Source organism: Desmodus rotundus, chromosome 3, assembly GCF_022682495.2.
Source record: "Desmodus rotundus isolate HL8 chromosome 3, HLdesRot8A.1, whole genome shotgun sequence".
Lineage (NCBI taxonomy): Eukaryota > Metazoa > Chordata > Mammalia > Chiroptera > Phyllostomidae > Desmodus > Desmodus rotundus.
The window spans coordinates 1,523,606-1,536,817 of record NC_071389.1 but is presented as its reverse complement, the minus strand read 5'-3'; the positions used below and the strand labels follow the sequence as shown (position 1 = coordinate 1,536,817).

At 65.9% G+C, this 13,212-nt stretch overlaps 1 protein-coding gene across 1 annotated transcript in view; it reads left to right on the top strand.

The window, feature by feature from the left end:
* Nucleotides 1–6,295: 6,295 nt before the first annotated feature.
* LOC123479162 (multiple epidermal growth factor-like domains protein 6) overlaps nt 6,296–13,212 on the top strand; it is a 38,326-nt gene continuing 31,409 nt past the window's right edge. The window contains exons 1-2 of the mRNA XM_053920963.1: nt 6,296–6,393; nt 11,357–11,491. Of these exons, the coding sequence (XP_053776938.1) occupies nt 6,296–6,393; nt 11,357–11,491 (233 nt within the window). The remainder of the gene's footprint in view (nt 6,394–11,356; nt 11,492–13,212) is intronic.

Genomic DNA, 13,212 nt, shown 5'->3' with positions numbered 1-13,212 from the left:
GTGGCACTTCGCCCTGCAGGCTGCTCTCTGCAGACACAAACCTGCGTGATGGCCCTGGGGGAGCGGTCGGCGCTGGTGCTCCTGGCCCCTCCAGCAGGACGAGTAGGAGTGTCCCCCAGTATGTCAGTGTTGGGGACTTTCAGTCCAGGTTTCCAGTCTCGCTGAGACGGCAGCATATCTGACAGGGACTGGGAACAGGAGGGGGTGGAGCGTGGGAGAGCACAGGCCTGGATGGAGTGGGCGGAGGTGAGGGGGAGACCTGGGTGCCTGGGAGCTATGGTCTGTGAGTGGGCTGCTGGAGGTGTTGTGGGGGAGGGTGGTGGGTGGTGGGAGAGAGGCATTCCTGGTGGCCCAGCCTCTGGGCAGGCGTGTCTATGCCCTTGGGATAGGACAAGGGAGGTGACTGCGCCGCTGTCCGCTGACCGGCAGCGCTGGCTGGAACACTGGTTTCCCGGGGCTGCCACACACCAGGGGCTCGACAACGGAGACTTACTGCCTCGGTCCCCAGGGCCGCGCTTCCCCCTAAACCTGTCAGGGGAACTCTGCTTCCACCTCTTCCGCCTGCTTGTGACACCAGCACACCTGGCATCCCTGGGCCTGAGGCCGTGTCCCCCCAGTCTCCGCCTCCATGGCCCCACGGCCCCTCCCTGGGTCTGTGTCTCCTGTTCCAAGGACAGCGGTCGTGCTGGGTGAGACCCACCCTGATGCCCGCATCTCGACCCATCACACCTGCAAACACCCTGTTTCCACGTTAGGCCACGCCCTCGGGCCCTGGGGCCAGGGCGTGGGCGTGTCCTTGGGGGACCCCATCCTCCTGCAACAGACGGTACTGCCGTGGGGACTGTGGGACGGCGCAGATGGGGTTGGCCCTCTGCACACGCACACGCTGGTCCTGCAGGAGGGGTGACGGCTCTGACGGTCACTTGCAGGGTCCCCTGGAGCTGGGCCTCTGCCTTTTGGACGTTTCTTTCCTGGCGGTTTGGAAAGGCTGTTCCCACTCACAACAGCAGGTGGCAGGGTCCCCCGCACTAAGCCGCAGCACCGTGTAAGTGCTGTGGAAGCTGTTGCCCTCTCTTCCCGAAGGAGACTGAAGCCTCAGAGGGAAGGCGTGCCTCCTCTCACTTGCAGGTGCTAGCGGTTTACAAAACCAGTGGGTCCCCCCTTGGACATCTGTCTCTGATGGAAGTGGCCTACGTAGCCGGAAGAGTCCAGCGCATGCCAGCAGAATCCCCGGGGCGGGACCCAGAGCTGCAGGGGGCTGGGTGCTCGGGCGCTCGGGTGCCAGGCAGCACTCGGGTGCCGGGTTGGAGGTTAATGTGCAGCCTGCAGCTTCTTCCCATGTTCAGGGTCTGCAGGCAGAGCTCACCTTCCAGAGAAGCTGCAGCCCAGGCCAAGCCCCCCTCCTCGAAGGAGCAGGCTGTGGGCTCAGCAGGCCCCAGGCCTGCATCCCAGGCTGGACGGTGACTGCAGATCCAGAGATTTCCCTGGTCTGTGGCTCAGCCAGAATGATGCTGGTGGGGCCCGTCTGGGGGAGCTGGCGGGGCTCCCTCCCTATCTGGACAGAACAGAGCCCTGGGGACGCTCTGCACGCACGAGGCCCCCTCATCGGAGGCCCTGAACACACCTTGTCCATCAGTTCTCTGGCTTGGGTCCGGAGAGTGTGTGCAAACCAGACTAGCCCAGGTTTGGACGGCCCAGTGTTGGGTCGGGGAGCTTCAGGAGGCTGTGCTGACCTGTCTGTGGGCCCTCTCCTGCGCTCTGGGGTGCAAGCAGGACCTCCCGGCAGCAGCGGCTGGCTCTGGGAGGGCGGGAGGCTTTGGAGACGGCTGGCCAAGCTGGCGGAGGTGCTTCCTCCTCCCCGTGTAAGCTGTGCCTGCGCCAAGGCAGGGATTTATTACTTCCAGCAGCGAAAGAGACAAAGACATGGAAAAGCAGTGTCTTTTAAAAATGCTTTTCACTAAAGCTAGAGCAGTGGTTTGCCAGGTGTGCAAGGGGCGCACATTCCCTCCTTACCCCGGCCTGCGTGAGGCTCCAGACCAAGCTGGTCTCCGCACCTGATCCGAGTGGCCACCTGGTGCCGCCAGCCGGCTGGTGAGCGTCGCTCCAGGCCCCGCAGGCCTGTGACAGGATGGGGGAAAGAGGGAGGAGGAACCAGCTGTGTGGTGGCAGCAGGCCAGGCCACTGTCCACCCCTGGCTTCCACGTGTGCGCCTGCCACTCAGGGCTCTCTTCCTGGCCCGAGTGGGGTGTGTAATGGCCATGAAAGTGAAACAGCCAGTTATTCTTTTCAGCGAACATGGGCTTACTAGGAACAGCCGAGAACTGCAACTGTGGACAAGCACGCTAGAGCACCAGCTATGGGCACCAGCGACAAACAGGAGAGGAGCGCTACTTTGTACCTAGAACGGAAGCTGGGAGGGTGCTCTGGCTGCAAGCGGAACGGGAGAGGTCAGGGAGCTGATGTTTCTCATTGGCTGGGCTTGTTGCTGGGCCTTGAGAAAATCTTCCTCCTGCTGAGGTCCTAGAGACATTGCTGTTGGGAATGCAAGTTCTGTCTCTCTTCCTGTGGTGGAGTGTAATTGGCTGGGGAGGTGGTGGTGGGTGAGGATGCCCTTTCTGGCCCCTTGCCTTTAAGTGAGGAATGCGTTATTCAGGTGCACGCTTCTACTTGGTGCCCCGCCCTCCACAAGCTCGCCAGACTGTGAGGGCCCAGCCGAGTCTGTGTCTTGGAAGTCGAGTCAGCGAGCCCCAAGGTGGAATAGGGACATCGATCTTGCTGCAGTTTGGCCAAAGGCTTCCGGGATGGGAATCTGGGCTGGGACTTGAGACCTCAGGTGGGCCAGCACCCCCTCCCGAGCTCCAGCTTTGACCTGACAGGTGTTTTGGATCTCTGGAAGCCCTGTGGGAGCGTCGTGGGGGCCCCAAGTCTCCCATCCCATCATCCTACACCAGGAGGCGGTGCCCTGCAGCTCGGCTGCACCCAGAGAGCAGCTTCTCACCACAATCCTGGACCTTCTCAAAGCTGGATTGTTGTGAAGGTGTCAGGACTTCTGGAATTAATGAATATGTTTAATGCCATTCCAACAAAACGCGCAGTGTGACTGTGAAGGAGCCGGATAAAGGGACCCCAGCGTCCATTTGGAAGAATGGTGGGCAGGAAAGCCCCGTGTGGTTTGGGGGGGAAATAAGCCAGGGGAAGCGCTCCCCGTTCCCTGTTCTTCATCAATGAGCAACAACCAGAGCAGTGTGGCGAGCCGCGGGCTCGTTCAGACGGTGCAGGGCAGAGAGGAGCCATGCGGGGTTGGAGCGAGAATCCGAGGAATCACCCACGGACGCACGGAGGGGCGGAGTCCGCGCGCTTCGCCCAAGTTGGGGAGCAAAGCCACCGCTGATGGCCCAGGCTGCTGCACCCTGCGTCGGGGCCCCTGTGCCGGCACTAGGGGGGGCGAACCCGTGTGAAACGGACGCCGGCACCAAAGACAAGAAAGGCAAACACAGCCACCATTCCCCAAGCCAAGTGCTTATTTCTGAGCGGCGCCGGAAGCTGCAGAGTGAAAAGCAGTGTGTTTGAATAAACGACAGCAGAAGCTGACCTCCTCCAGAAGCACGGTCACCCGTCTCACCAAGTGCAGACCAGGAAAATGTTGGCGACGTCCCACACGCTGTCTTTAATTAAGAAAGTGGGCACGGACGGGTCGCTCTCGGGGAATATGTGCTGTATTCGGTTGAGGGGGGCTGCTGTCAGTGAAAACTTGTTTGAGTTAAGTCTGTTGATACAGGTGGGGTAAACCCACGTGCGCGGTGGGATCACCCGTTTGGAATACATACTCAGAGCGCCCCCTGGCGGCCCGCGGGAAGACACTCAGCGTTTAAATGGTTCGGGCTGCGCGGAGGAGACGCGGTGGGGGGCCGGGCGAGCACCCGGGATCCGGGCAGTCCTTGCGAGGGGGAGTGGGCAGCTGTCCTCGCCACCGCGACTTCCAGCAGGAAGTGCGCCCTCTTCCCGCCCGCCTGCCCACCTGGCACCTGGCTCAGGGCTGTTCACCTGGCGGCTGAGCCAGGTGCCAGGTGGTGCCAGGACAGCGGGGGGGATGCTGATACAGCGTGTGCTTTCGGGGTGCTTCCAAGTTGGGGGGAGGGGGATGTGTGCTCATGTATTTTTGTCAGTCAGCAAAGCGAGTGATGTTTACATCACTTTTCTTGAAGAGAGCCCCCAGTTCTGTATGTTTCAGACCAAACCTGGATCCCCTGCCCAGTGGCCTGCATTTTAACCTCCCAAATTTGGGTCTACCCAAATTTTTCCTCTGAGGAACTGGAGAATTTTCGGTACCAATTGGTTACCCTCAGCCCGTGGGTGGTGTGGGGGGGGGCAGGACAGAGCAGGGCATAGGGGAGCTGGTGTTCACTCATCCACCCAACACACACTGTGCATGCCAGTGTGGCTCTGGCAGAGGGGGCTGAGCTCTCTGTGGGGGTCACACGCTCACCTACTTGCACTGGGTCTGGCCGGCCCTGATGGGGGGCCCTCAGAGGCTCTCATCCGGCAGATGAGGTGGCAGGGAGCCCAGGAGAACCCGGGTCTGGGGCCCCGTGTGGGCCAGCCCTGCAGCTGCGGTCCCAGCCAGGGGTGGCGGAGCGGGACTGAGCGCCGCTGGCATGCGAGGCCAGGCTCGGGGCACCAGCGAGCAGGGATGCTAACCTGTGTCTGGGGTTTCAGAAGACTGTGAAACTGCCCTGCTGTGGGCTGAATTGTGTCCCCCAAAATCCATGTGTTGAAGCCCTAACCCCCCAAAAGGTGATTGAGGTCAAATGAGTATGCCATGGGGTCGAGCCCTGATCCTTCAGGGTGGCACCTTGTGAGGGGGGAAGGGACACCTGCTCTCTCTGTCTCTCTGTCTCTCTGTCCCTGTCCCTCTGTCTCTGTCCTTTTACCATGCGAACACACAGCCAGAAGGCAGCCACCTGAGAGCCAGGGAGAGGGCGCTCACCAGGAACCTGGTCCGCCCACACCTGACGTGGGACTCCTGGGCTCCAGGGAGGTGGGAACAGCTGTCCTCTGTGGCGTTTTGTCGGGATCCTGAGCTGACTGCGACCCACCCCTGCCCCGGGCTCAGACAGTGGGGGGCATGGTTGTGTTTCCACTGCATCTGCACAGCGCAGGGGCGGGGGCACCTCCTCCTAAGCGCTGCCCAGCCAGGGCACCAGGGCTCTGTGTGGGGTGGGGGTTCCGGAGCCTCTCTGGGCACTTGGACCACCTGCAGTGTTGGGGGAGGCCGCCTGGGGGGAGCTGGGCCTGGAGGGGGCTGGGGCTCCACGCACCTACCTGCCTGTGACTCATGGGGTGCCCAACTTATGGTCTCCCACCTGGTCCCACCCAGATTGCGTCTCCCTCCGCTCTTCAAAAACCTTCCGAGGGGATTGTCCCACCCCAGGGACCTTGGAGCTCCTGGCGCTCACCCTGCGGAAAGTGAATTCCAAACCAAAGCTGGGTTTGAAAGAGAGGGTCCTGCCCTAGGCCAGGCAAGGGAGCAGCGGTGGAGCAGGGCGCCCCGACCCAGGCCACCAGGCCACAGGCGACGGAGGGGATGGGTGCCAGGCGTGACAGTGCACGGAGCACTTGCGGGGGGGGGGCGGGAGCCCAGGCCGGTTCCTCCTGGGACTTGAGAGGGACGGAGGGCTGAAGGCTGCCCTGAGGATGGGGTCTGGGGTCCGGGATCCGCAAAGAGCCTCCGTTGCCCAGGGTGGGGGGCGTGCCCCTTGGCGGTCCGACCCGCCGCGGTTGGTACCTCAGATCTCACGGGACCGGGGAATTTCAGCGGGAGAAGAGCCGGGAGCGTGAAGGGGCTGCGCCGGCCTGGCCGGGCGGGGGGCTGGGGTAGGGACCCGAGCTGGGCTGTGGGCGGGGCTGGGAGCAGAGGGAGGGGCGGGACCAGGGCAGGCGGGGGCGTGTCGGGGCGTGACCGTGGGCGGGGTCGGGTCTGGGGTCCAGCCGGGGGGGCGGGGCGAAGGCGGGCGGGCCAGTAGAGCGCGGGGCTGGGCGCGCGCTGGGCTCGCGGTGCCTGGGTGGACCCCGGCGCGCAGGTCTCCGCTGCCTCTTGGGAGCGGGCGGGAAGCCGGACCTGCCGCACCTGCAGCGACCTCGTACTCGCCGGCTCCGGAGCGGTCACCTGTGGCTGCGCTCCTCGTTCCCCCGCGCCAGGCCATGGCGCACGTGGAGGCGGCGGCTCCGAGGGCTCGCCGGGGCTGCCTGTGAGCTGGGCACCGAAGGAGGGACCCGGCGCGGGGCCGCGGGCGCGATGCCTGTCCTTCCGGAGGCGACGGCGGCGGGACGCGCGGCGGCCCTGCTCCTGGTGCTGCTGCTCCCCGGCGCCCTGCTCCGCCTGCAGCCCAGCATGTGAGTAGCGGGAGCGGGAGCGCTCGGCCGGACGTCCGGAGACCGGGCCCCCTGGGAGGCTTTGTCCCCGGGGCCCTGAGAACAGTGGGCTCTTTGCCGTAACTGGGGAGGCGGAGGCTGAGACAAGGTTCCAGGGCTGGGTCGGGGACCCTTCCACGGCCTCTCCCCTCCCCCTTCCTCGTCTCCCTTTCCTCTGTAATGGGGGTTGCAGGCGAAGGCGGATGCTGCGCGCGGGACCCGAGGTGAGGGAATCTGGGTCCTCGCCAGGCAGGGTCCGCCCAGGGAGCCCGGCTTGGAGAAGGCAGAAAGGAAGCGGCCGGTTTCCACTTCCTTCCAAAGCCTGTCTCCCGGGGCCTGGGGGCCTGTGCAGGGGCGGGCTGTGCCCAGACCCGGGGCTGCGCTGCGGAGTTGGTTTATGTGTTAAACACGTGCGCTCTGGGGCTGCGAGAAGGGAGGAGGAATTCGGCACCAGAATGGGCAGGAAGAGAAGGTCAGGGAGCCCGCTGAGATGGACTTAATTCTGAAAGATGACTCCCTGCCGGCCCCTTAGCGGTCTCTCTGAAACAGCAAATCGATCCTTCTGTTGGCCTCAAAGGGAAACTGGCGCCCTAGTGAGCCGATCCCGAGGAGGGGGAGGGGAGCCTGCCGGCCTCCCCCACTCCTGTGCTCGCGGCAGGGTGCTGGGCCCGCCAAGCCTGGGAAGGCTGCCGAGGGGCTGCCGAAGGGTGGGGGAGCGGCCCAGGCCTGGGGTGAGGCCCTCCTGTCCAGCAGGTCCCCAGGCAGCACAGGCTTCCAGGTGGAGCAGGGGCAGGGCACGTCCACACCCCCAGGACCCCACCCTGGGTCTTGCTTTGCTCCAAGATGCTTGTAGCCTTTTCAAAGGAGCGCAGCCTCTGGGTTGGGGGCCTTTGTGTCTACAAGCGTGAGCAGCTCGAGTCCCAACACTGCGTGGGACTTCTGCCAGACTGTCCCTTTCCTGTGACCCCAGCGATGAGGGTGTCCCAGGGACGCTGCCACCTCAGAGGGGACTACCATGGTGGCATGGGCCGCTCGCCTGCCTGCTCCTGGGAATTCCAGGGTGCTGGTCAGGGTGGGCGGGCTCGGCACACTCTGGAGACAGCAAGTCACCCTTCCTGGGCTCCTTCCCTGGGGTGAGGTCACCTGCTTACCTCGGGCCCTGGGAAGCCCCCAGCAGCTGGGAAAGCCTGTCCAGTCGGGCCTAATGGACTGCAGGAGACCTCAGGTCCCCCCGCTCCACACTTTCCCAACCCTCCCCACTCTCTCCCGCTGGGCTTCAGACCCTGGTTTCCTCCTTGGGAGCCTCCCACCGGGCAGGCTGGGCCGCCCCGCACCTCGCTCTGGGCACGGCCACTCCAGGCTCCGTTCTCAGGTTGCCCCGCGCGCGTCCAAGTTCCGTGGTGCCTGCAAGCATGCCTTCCGCGGTCCTTCTGCCTGCCAAGCGCCTGGCCAGTCCAACCCGCCGTGGGTCGCGGTGGGCATGGCTGACAGCTGGACGAGGACAGTGTCCTTCCTGCTCCACTCCGGAGCGGTTTCCACGCAGGTCGCCTGTTCTGCTGAGCAGAAGCTTGGTGGGAGCAGAGGGGCAGGGGGCAGGCTGCGAGGGCCCCAGAAAGTGCTTTGTTCTCAGAGGTCTTGCCCTCCCTGCCACCCTGACCTGCACGGGCAGCCCCACCCGGTCTGGCCACTTTCCTGACCTCTGTGGTGGCCTTTTTTGGGGGACAAAGCGAGGAGGGTGCTGTGGGGGGGCCCTTGGGGGCCTGTGGGAGCCATGCGGCTGGTCCTTCGGCTCCTGCTGGCCAGGGGGTGGGGGCAGGGTGTGGGGACAGGGAGACGATGTCCCCTCACACTGGAGCTCTGACCGGCCTCGTCGGAGGCTGCAGGGTTCAGAGGAGACATCTGTGTCCCCGGGGGCTGCAGTCCCCTCCGACAGCCGTGCTGGGAAGACGGCCAGTCAGCTGGTGACATTGACCCTGCCTGTCCAGGGAGGGATGGGCCCTCCAAGATCAAGTTCAGTCTCACAAGTAGCTCTTGCCGTGCCCCTCAGACCCTCGTGGCCCCAGGGCTGGGACTGGGCTTCCCCGATCTGGCTGCACCCGAGCTGGGGAGGCAGGGTCGGAGGCCAGCCATGGGGGTCTGAACGGGGCCTGTGAATACAGACGTGTTGGAGACACTTCTCGGCCACCCAGCTGTCCTGGTGAGGCGTGTGCAGCCCCACCGCCTGCCCTGGTTCTTCGCCCTGGGGTCGAGGGGCCTGGAACCGCGCACCTCAGAGGGACAAATCTGGGCAAGGTCACCAGCCTCCAGGAGCCCCGTTCTGCCTGGAGGGTCCCCTCCTGTGGAGCTGGGTTCACTTTGTGGCTGGAGACCGCCTTCCCTGTTCTTTCCTCCTGCCTGATCCCGTGAGTCCGGCAGGTGCCCCTTGGACCTGCGATGTGGTTGCGGTGAGGGCCCGGTCTCTGGTCCATCCCCTCCTCCACCCTCCCCACCCCTCTGCCTCCCCATCTGCCCACATGGGGAAGGCGCTAACTTGTGCTCCTGAGGGGCTGGGAGCTTCCCGGAGGGGAAAGCGACCCAGGGCTCGCCTGTCCTCCCTGCAGTGGGTCAGGAGTCACCCAGGTCTGAGGCTCCCCGCTCTCAGTGATGTGTAGAGGGGCAGCCCCTGCACGTGGGGGGAGCTGAGGGCCCGCAGGCCTGGAGAGGTGTTCTGGGGACCAGAGTCAGGCAGGTGCCCACGGGGGGTAGGGACAGGTGGTCAGGGGGTGGGAGAGTGGCCAGAGTGGAGGTGCTCGAGGGGCTGCCAGGACCTTGGCATGGCCATCTCGAGATGAGCAGCTGCCCACGTGGCTGAGGTTTGTGGATGGCTGGAAGGAAGGGGGCTTTCAGACAACGGCACCCAGGCCCTGGGACTCCTGCCCCACCCCTGAGGGGCGCTTTTTCTTCTGCTGCCCAGTGGCAGCGCCAGGCCCCTTTGCCCCAGAATCTGTGCTTGGCGGTCACCTCCCTGAGAGCCGATGTTGGAATCCTGTGCGCTGCTCTGGGGTCAGCATGAGGGCATGGTGGTGACGTCCCAGGGGCGGTGGGACCCTGGGACCCAGACACGCAGGGCCTGTCCCTGAGCCGGGCCTGTCCCCGAGCCGGGCCTGTGCCGGGCTCCAGACGCAGCAACCCCCTGCAGCTGCTCCCCGAGGGTCAGCGGCTCTCTCTCCGGCTGGAGCGGCCCCAGGTCTGGGCTGTCGGTTCCAAAGCCCGTGCTGGTAACTGCCCTCCTTGGCGTCGCCTCCATCCACAGAGCCGTGCGTGGCGGCCGTCCACAGCCTGGGGCCGTTTCAGGGTCAGGGCTGGGCCTGCAGCCTGGACGCTCAGGGGTCACCGGTCTGAGCCCCCAGCCCCGCAACCCTCCCACTGTTTCCTACGGAGGTTGGGAGTTGGCTCCTGTCGCCGACCACAGGCGTGGGCTGAGCGCTGGGAGCAAGGTGGCGGGACACCTGCAGCGGCACATTTGGGCCGAGGTCAGCACTGAGGGGCCTGGGCCTGTCCCCTGCCGTGGGGCCCCAGCACTGATGGTGACACCAGCTGCCGCCGACAGTGCCGCCTGGACCCTCTGCCCCGCTGGCTCATGTCCCCCTCACAGCCGTCTGTGTGGCCAGTGCGGAGTCCTCTCCCTCCCGGCGGGCCGGGGCCCAGCGAGGGTCAGTGGGGCCACCATGGGAAGGCGACTCCCCCCGTGGGGCGATGGGCACAGAGGGCCCTTTGCCTGGAACCCAGAGAGAGCTGCCGCCGGAGGCCGCTGCCCAAGCACACGGGGCCCTGGGTGAGGGTCACGGCCCTGCCCAACTGCCCGGTGGGAAGGGATGGTGGCCAGACAAGCCCCCCAGGGTCTTTCTCCCTCCACGCTATCCCCTCGCCCTCCAGTATCCTGCGGGTCTTCCCACTGGCCAAACGCACCTGGAGCCAGAGGGCGAGCATGAGCGTGCACACACGTGCACATGGATGTGCACACACGTGCACATGTGTGGGCTTACTTGCGAGTGCATGTGTGTGCGCTTGTGAACATCTGTATTTGCACGTGTCACCGCGTGTGCGTGCGCACCGTGCGGCTGGCCTTGAGCCAGGGCGGCTGGACGAAGCAGGTCTCGAGTGCCGACCCCGGGGGCGCCAGGCAGCCAGCAGAGCAGCTGCGGGGCGGGAGGTGGTCATGAGGCCAGATGGCTGTAGGTAGAGGCAGCGGGGGGCTGTGCCATGTCCTCTGGCAGCACCGGGGACTCAGGTGGGAGTCGGGGAGCGGCCCTGGGCCTGCCGGCCAGCCCACAACATCTCCCCCAGCCTGGACGGTAGGCCCCTCTGGGTGGGCCCAGAGCCTGGCTGCGCGCCGGAGGAGGTGTCTTCCTCAGAGGCCCGGTGGAATCCGCTGGCTCCGCCAACTTCACGAGGCAGTGAGGCCTCCGCTTCCCTCCCCGTGTGGGCCTCTGTGGGGGCTGCGCCGTGCCTGAACTGGAGCGCCCTGCGTGGCCTGTGCCGCCCCGGTCCCTCTCCCTCGCCTTCGGAGTAGGCAGGGTGCTCCTGTCCCTCTCACCTCTACCTCCTAACTCAGGGGGCCCGTCGTCCAAACACTCGCGGGTGCTGGAGCCATGGGCTGCATGGGACGGTGGTCGCCGGGAGGCAGCGCCCTTGCCCCCTGTGCCGTCCCCCTGCCCCCGCTCCCTGGACGTCCTCTCTCGTCCATGCCTTGCTTGCTCCGCTGGTCCCGCTCAGCCTCACGCCCCAGTGTGACCAGCTCTGGGGATGCCTTGGAGGCCAGGGTGGCTGGGGCGGAGGTGGGGGCGACACAGGGCCCCAGTCAGGCGGGCTCAAGCCAACCCTGTGCCTGCTCCCGCTGACCCTGTGGACACCGGGCCGGTGGCTGTGGGCAGTGGGCGTGCTGACGGGCTGTCTTCTGCCCCAGGCCCCACGTGTGTGCCGAGCAGGAGCTGACCCTGGTGGGCCGCCGCCAGCCCTGTGTGCAGGCCTTCAGCCGGACGGTGCCCGTGTGGAAGCCGGGCTGTGGGAGGCAGGCGTGGTGCGTCAGCCAGGAGCGGAGGTACGTGGGTCGCGTGCGGGGGGCGGGGGCTGTGCTCACACCAGGATCAGGGTGGCCTGACTGGGGGCACTGTCCCCGTGTCAGGGCCGCCTGTACCCCCGACCTGCAGCCCCTCCTCTGATGGGGGACCCAGCCTCACACCCCCTGGGGGGAGGTCCCCTGAGGCTAGGACAGGGCCATCCTGCTCAGCTGGCCCCCGGGACCTTTGTGGGCAGGTGGGGCAGGGACCTGGCAGGGAGGCGGCGACCCTGTGGGGGAAAGGTGGGGTGTCTGAGCGTGAGACCCCTTGGGGGAATCGGGGACCCTGCGGGAGTGGGTGTTTGCTGGCCACACGAGGGGGTGAAAAGCAGGGCGCCCACCCTGTGAGCTCCCGGCTGGAGCCTCTGCTGTCTGACCCCTGGGCCTCATGCCCAAGCCCGTGTGAGACCTTTTATTGCTTAAGATTTTATTTCAAAACCAAACACGGGGAGCGCCTTTGCATACCTCCCCTTCGCATTCACGTCCCGGAATCGGCCTGATTGCAGAGCTGTGCATGTGTGGTGGGGTCTCTGCTTGGGCAACTCCCCAGCCTGGAACCCGGCGGCTGCCCTGGCCAGGTGGGGGGAAGGTGGCGCCAAGTCCTCAAGGTGGGTGCAGTGCCCAGCCTCTCAGCGAGGTCTCGGGGGCGTCACCTGCGCAGGCCTTCTGTGGGGGACACGGACCTGCTGGGCTGCTCCGGGAGCTCTAGGAGCTCTGGGGCACCTGGCTTCCGCCTTTGGGGGTGCCGCTCATGGCAAGTATTTGTCTGCTGTGCTGTGTGTTGAAAGGAGGGGTGAGGAGGTGTGGTTAAGCTCTGACCGTGGTTCTCAGCAGGGGGACAACTGGCGGTCCCCCTCCCCGGGGGTCCAGCAGTGTCCGACACAGTCTGCTGTGACAGGTGAGCTGGGGGAGCAGACAGCTACCGCAGCCGCAGGTGGAGGCGGGGAGGCAGCCAGACGCCCTCCGGTGCGGGGCGGGCCCCCCAGCGAGGGAAGAGCCCCGGGAGCCCTGGGCCCTCCCGTGTCCCCCGAGGTGTGTACCTCGCACACAGCATGTCCTTCCAGCCACACGTGGGCAATGTGTGGGTATTCACAAGACTGGATGAGGTCATATTAGCTACTCCCCCAGCCCCCCAACAACTGGGGGCGTGCAGGGCGTGGCTCTGGGAGCAGCCAGAGCCCTGGGCCGCTGTGTGCTGAGGGGCTGCTGTGAAGCCGGGGGCGGCTGTCACGCCTTCCCTGGCACTCACTCGCCTCCAGCCGGCTGGCGGGAGCAGCGTTTCCAAAGCGGCTGGAGCCTTGGCCTGTGAAGGGCGTCTGGGCGGCCCGGGGGAGAGCCCCTGTCTGGGAGGCCCTGCTGCCGGCGCGTGCTGGCGGGGCCAGGCCGGCCAAGGGGGTCCTTGCTCCTTGTTGGGGTTTCCTGGGAAGGCTCAGGAGGCAGAGTAGGCTCCTCCCCTTGTACCTCTTGGCTCTAGGACACTGGGCTGTGCCCCCCCCCCCCCCCCCCCCCCCCCCCGCCACGGGGCAGGCCCACCTCAGTGTTCCAGCGGCACCGTTTGGGTCCCCAGCCTGTGGGGTGGGTGCAGCTCCGTGGCCCACCTGGGCCCCTCGCGGGGCCGTCCCAGCCCCAGCAGCCACTGCGGGTGAGCGAGTCCTCCCACATCTCTGTGCCCAGCCATCAGGCGCCCCGGGGGCTGTCCTTGA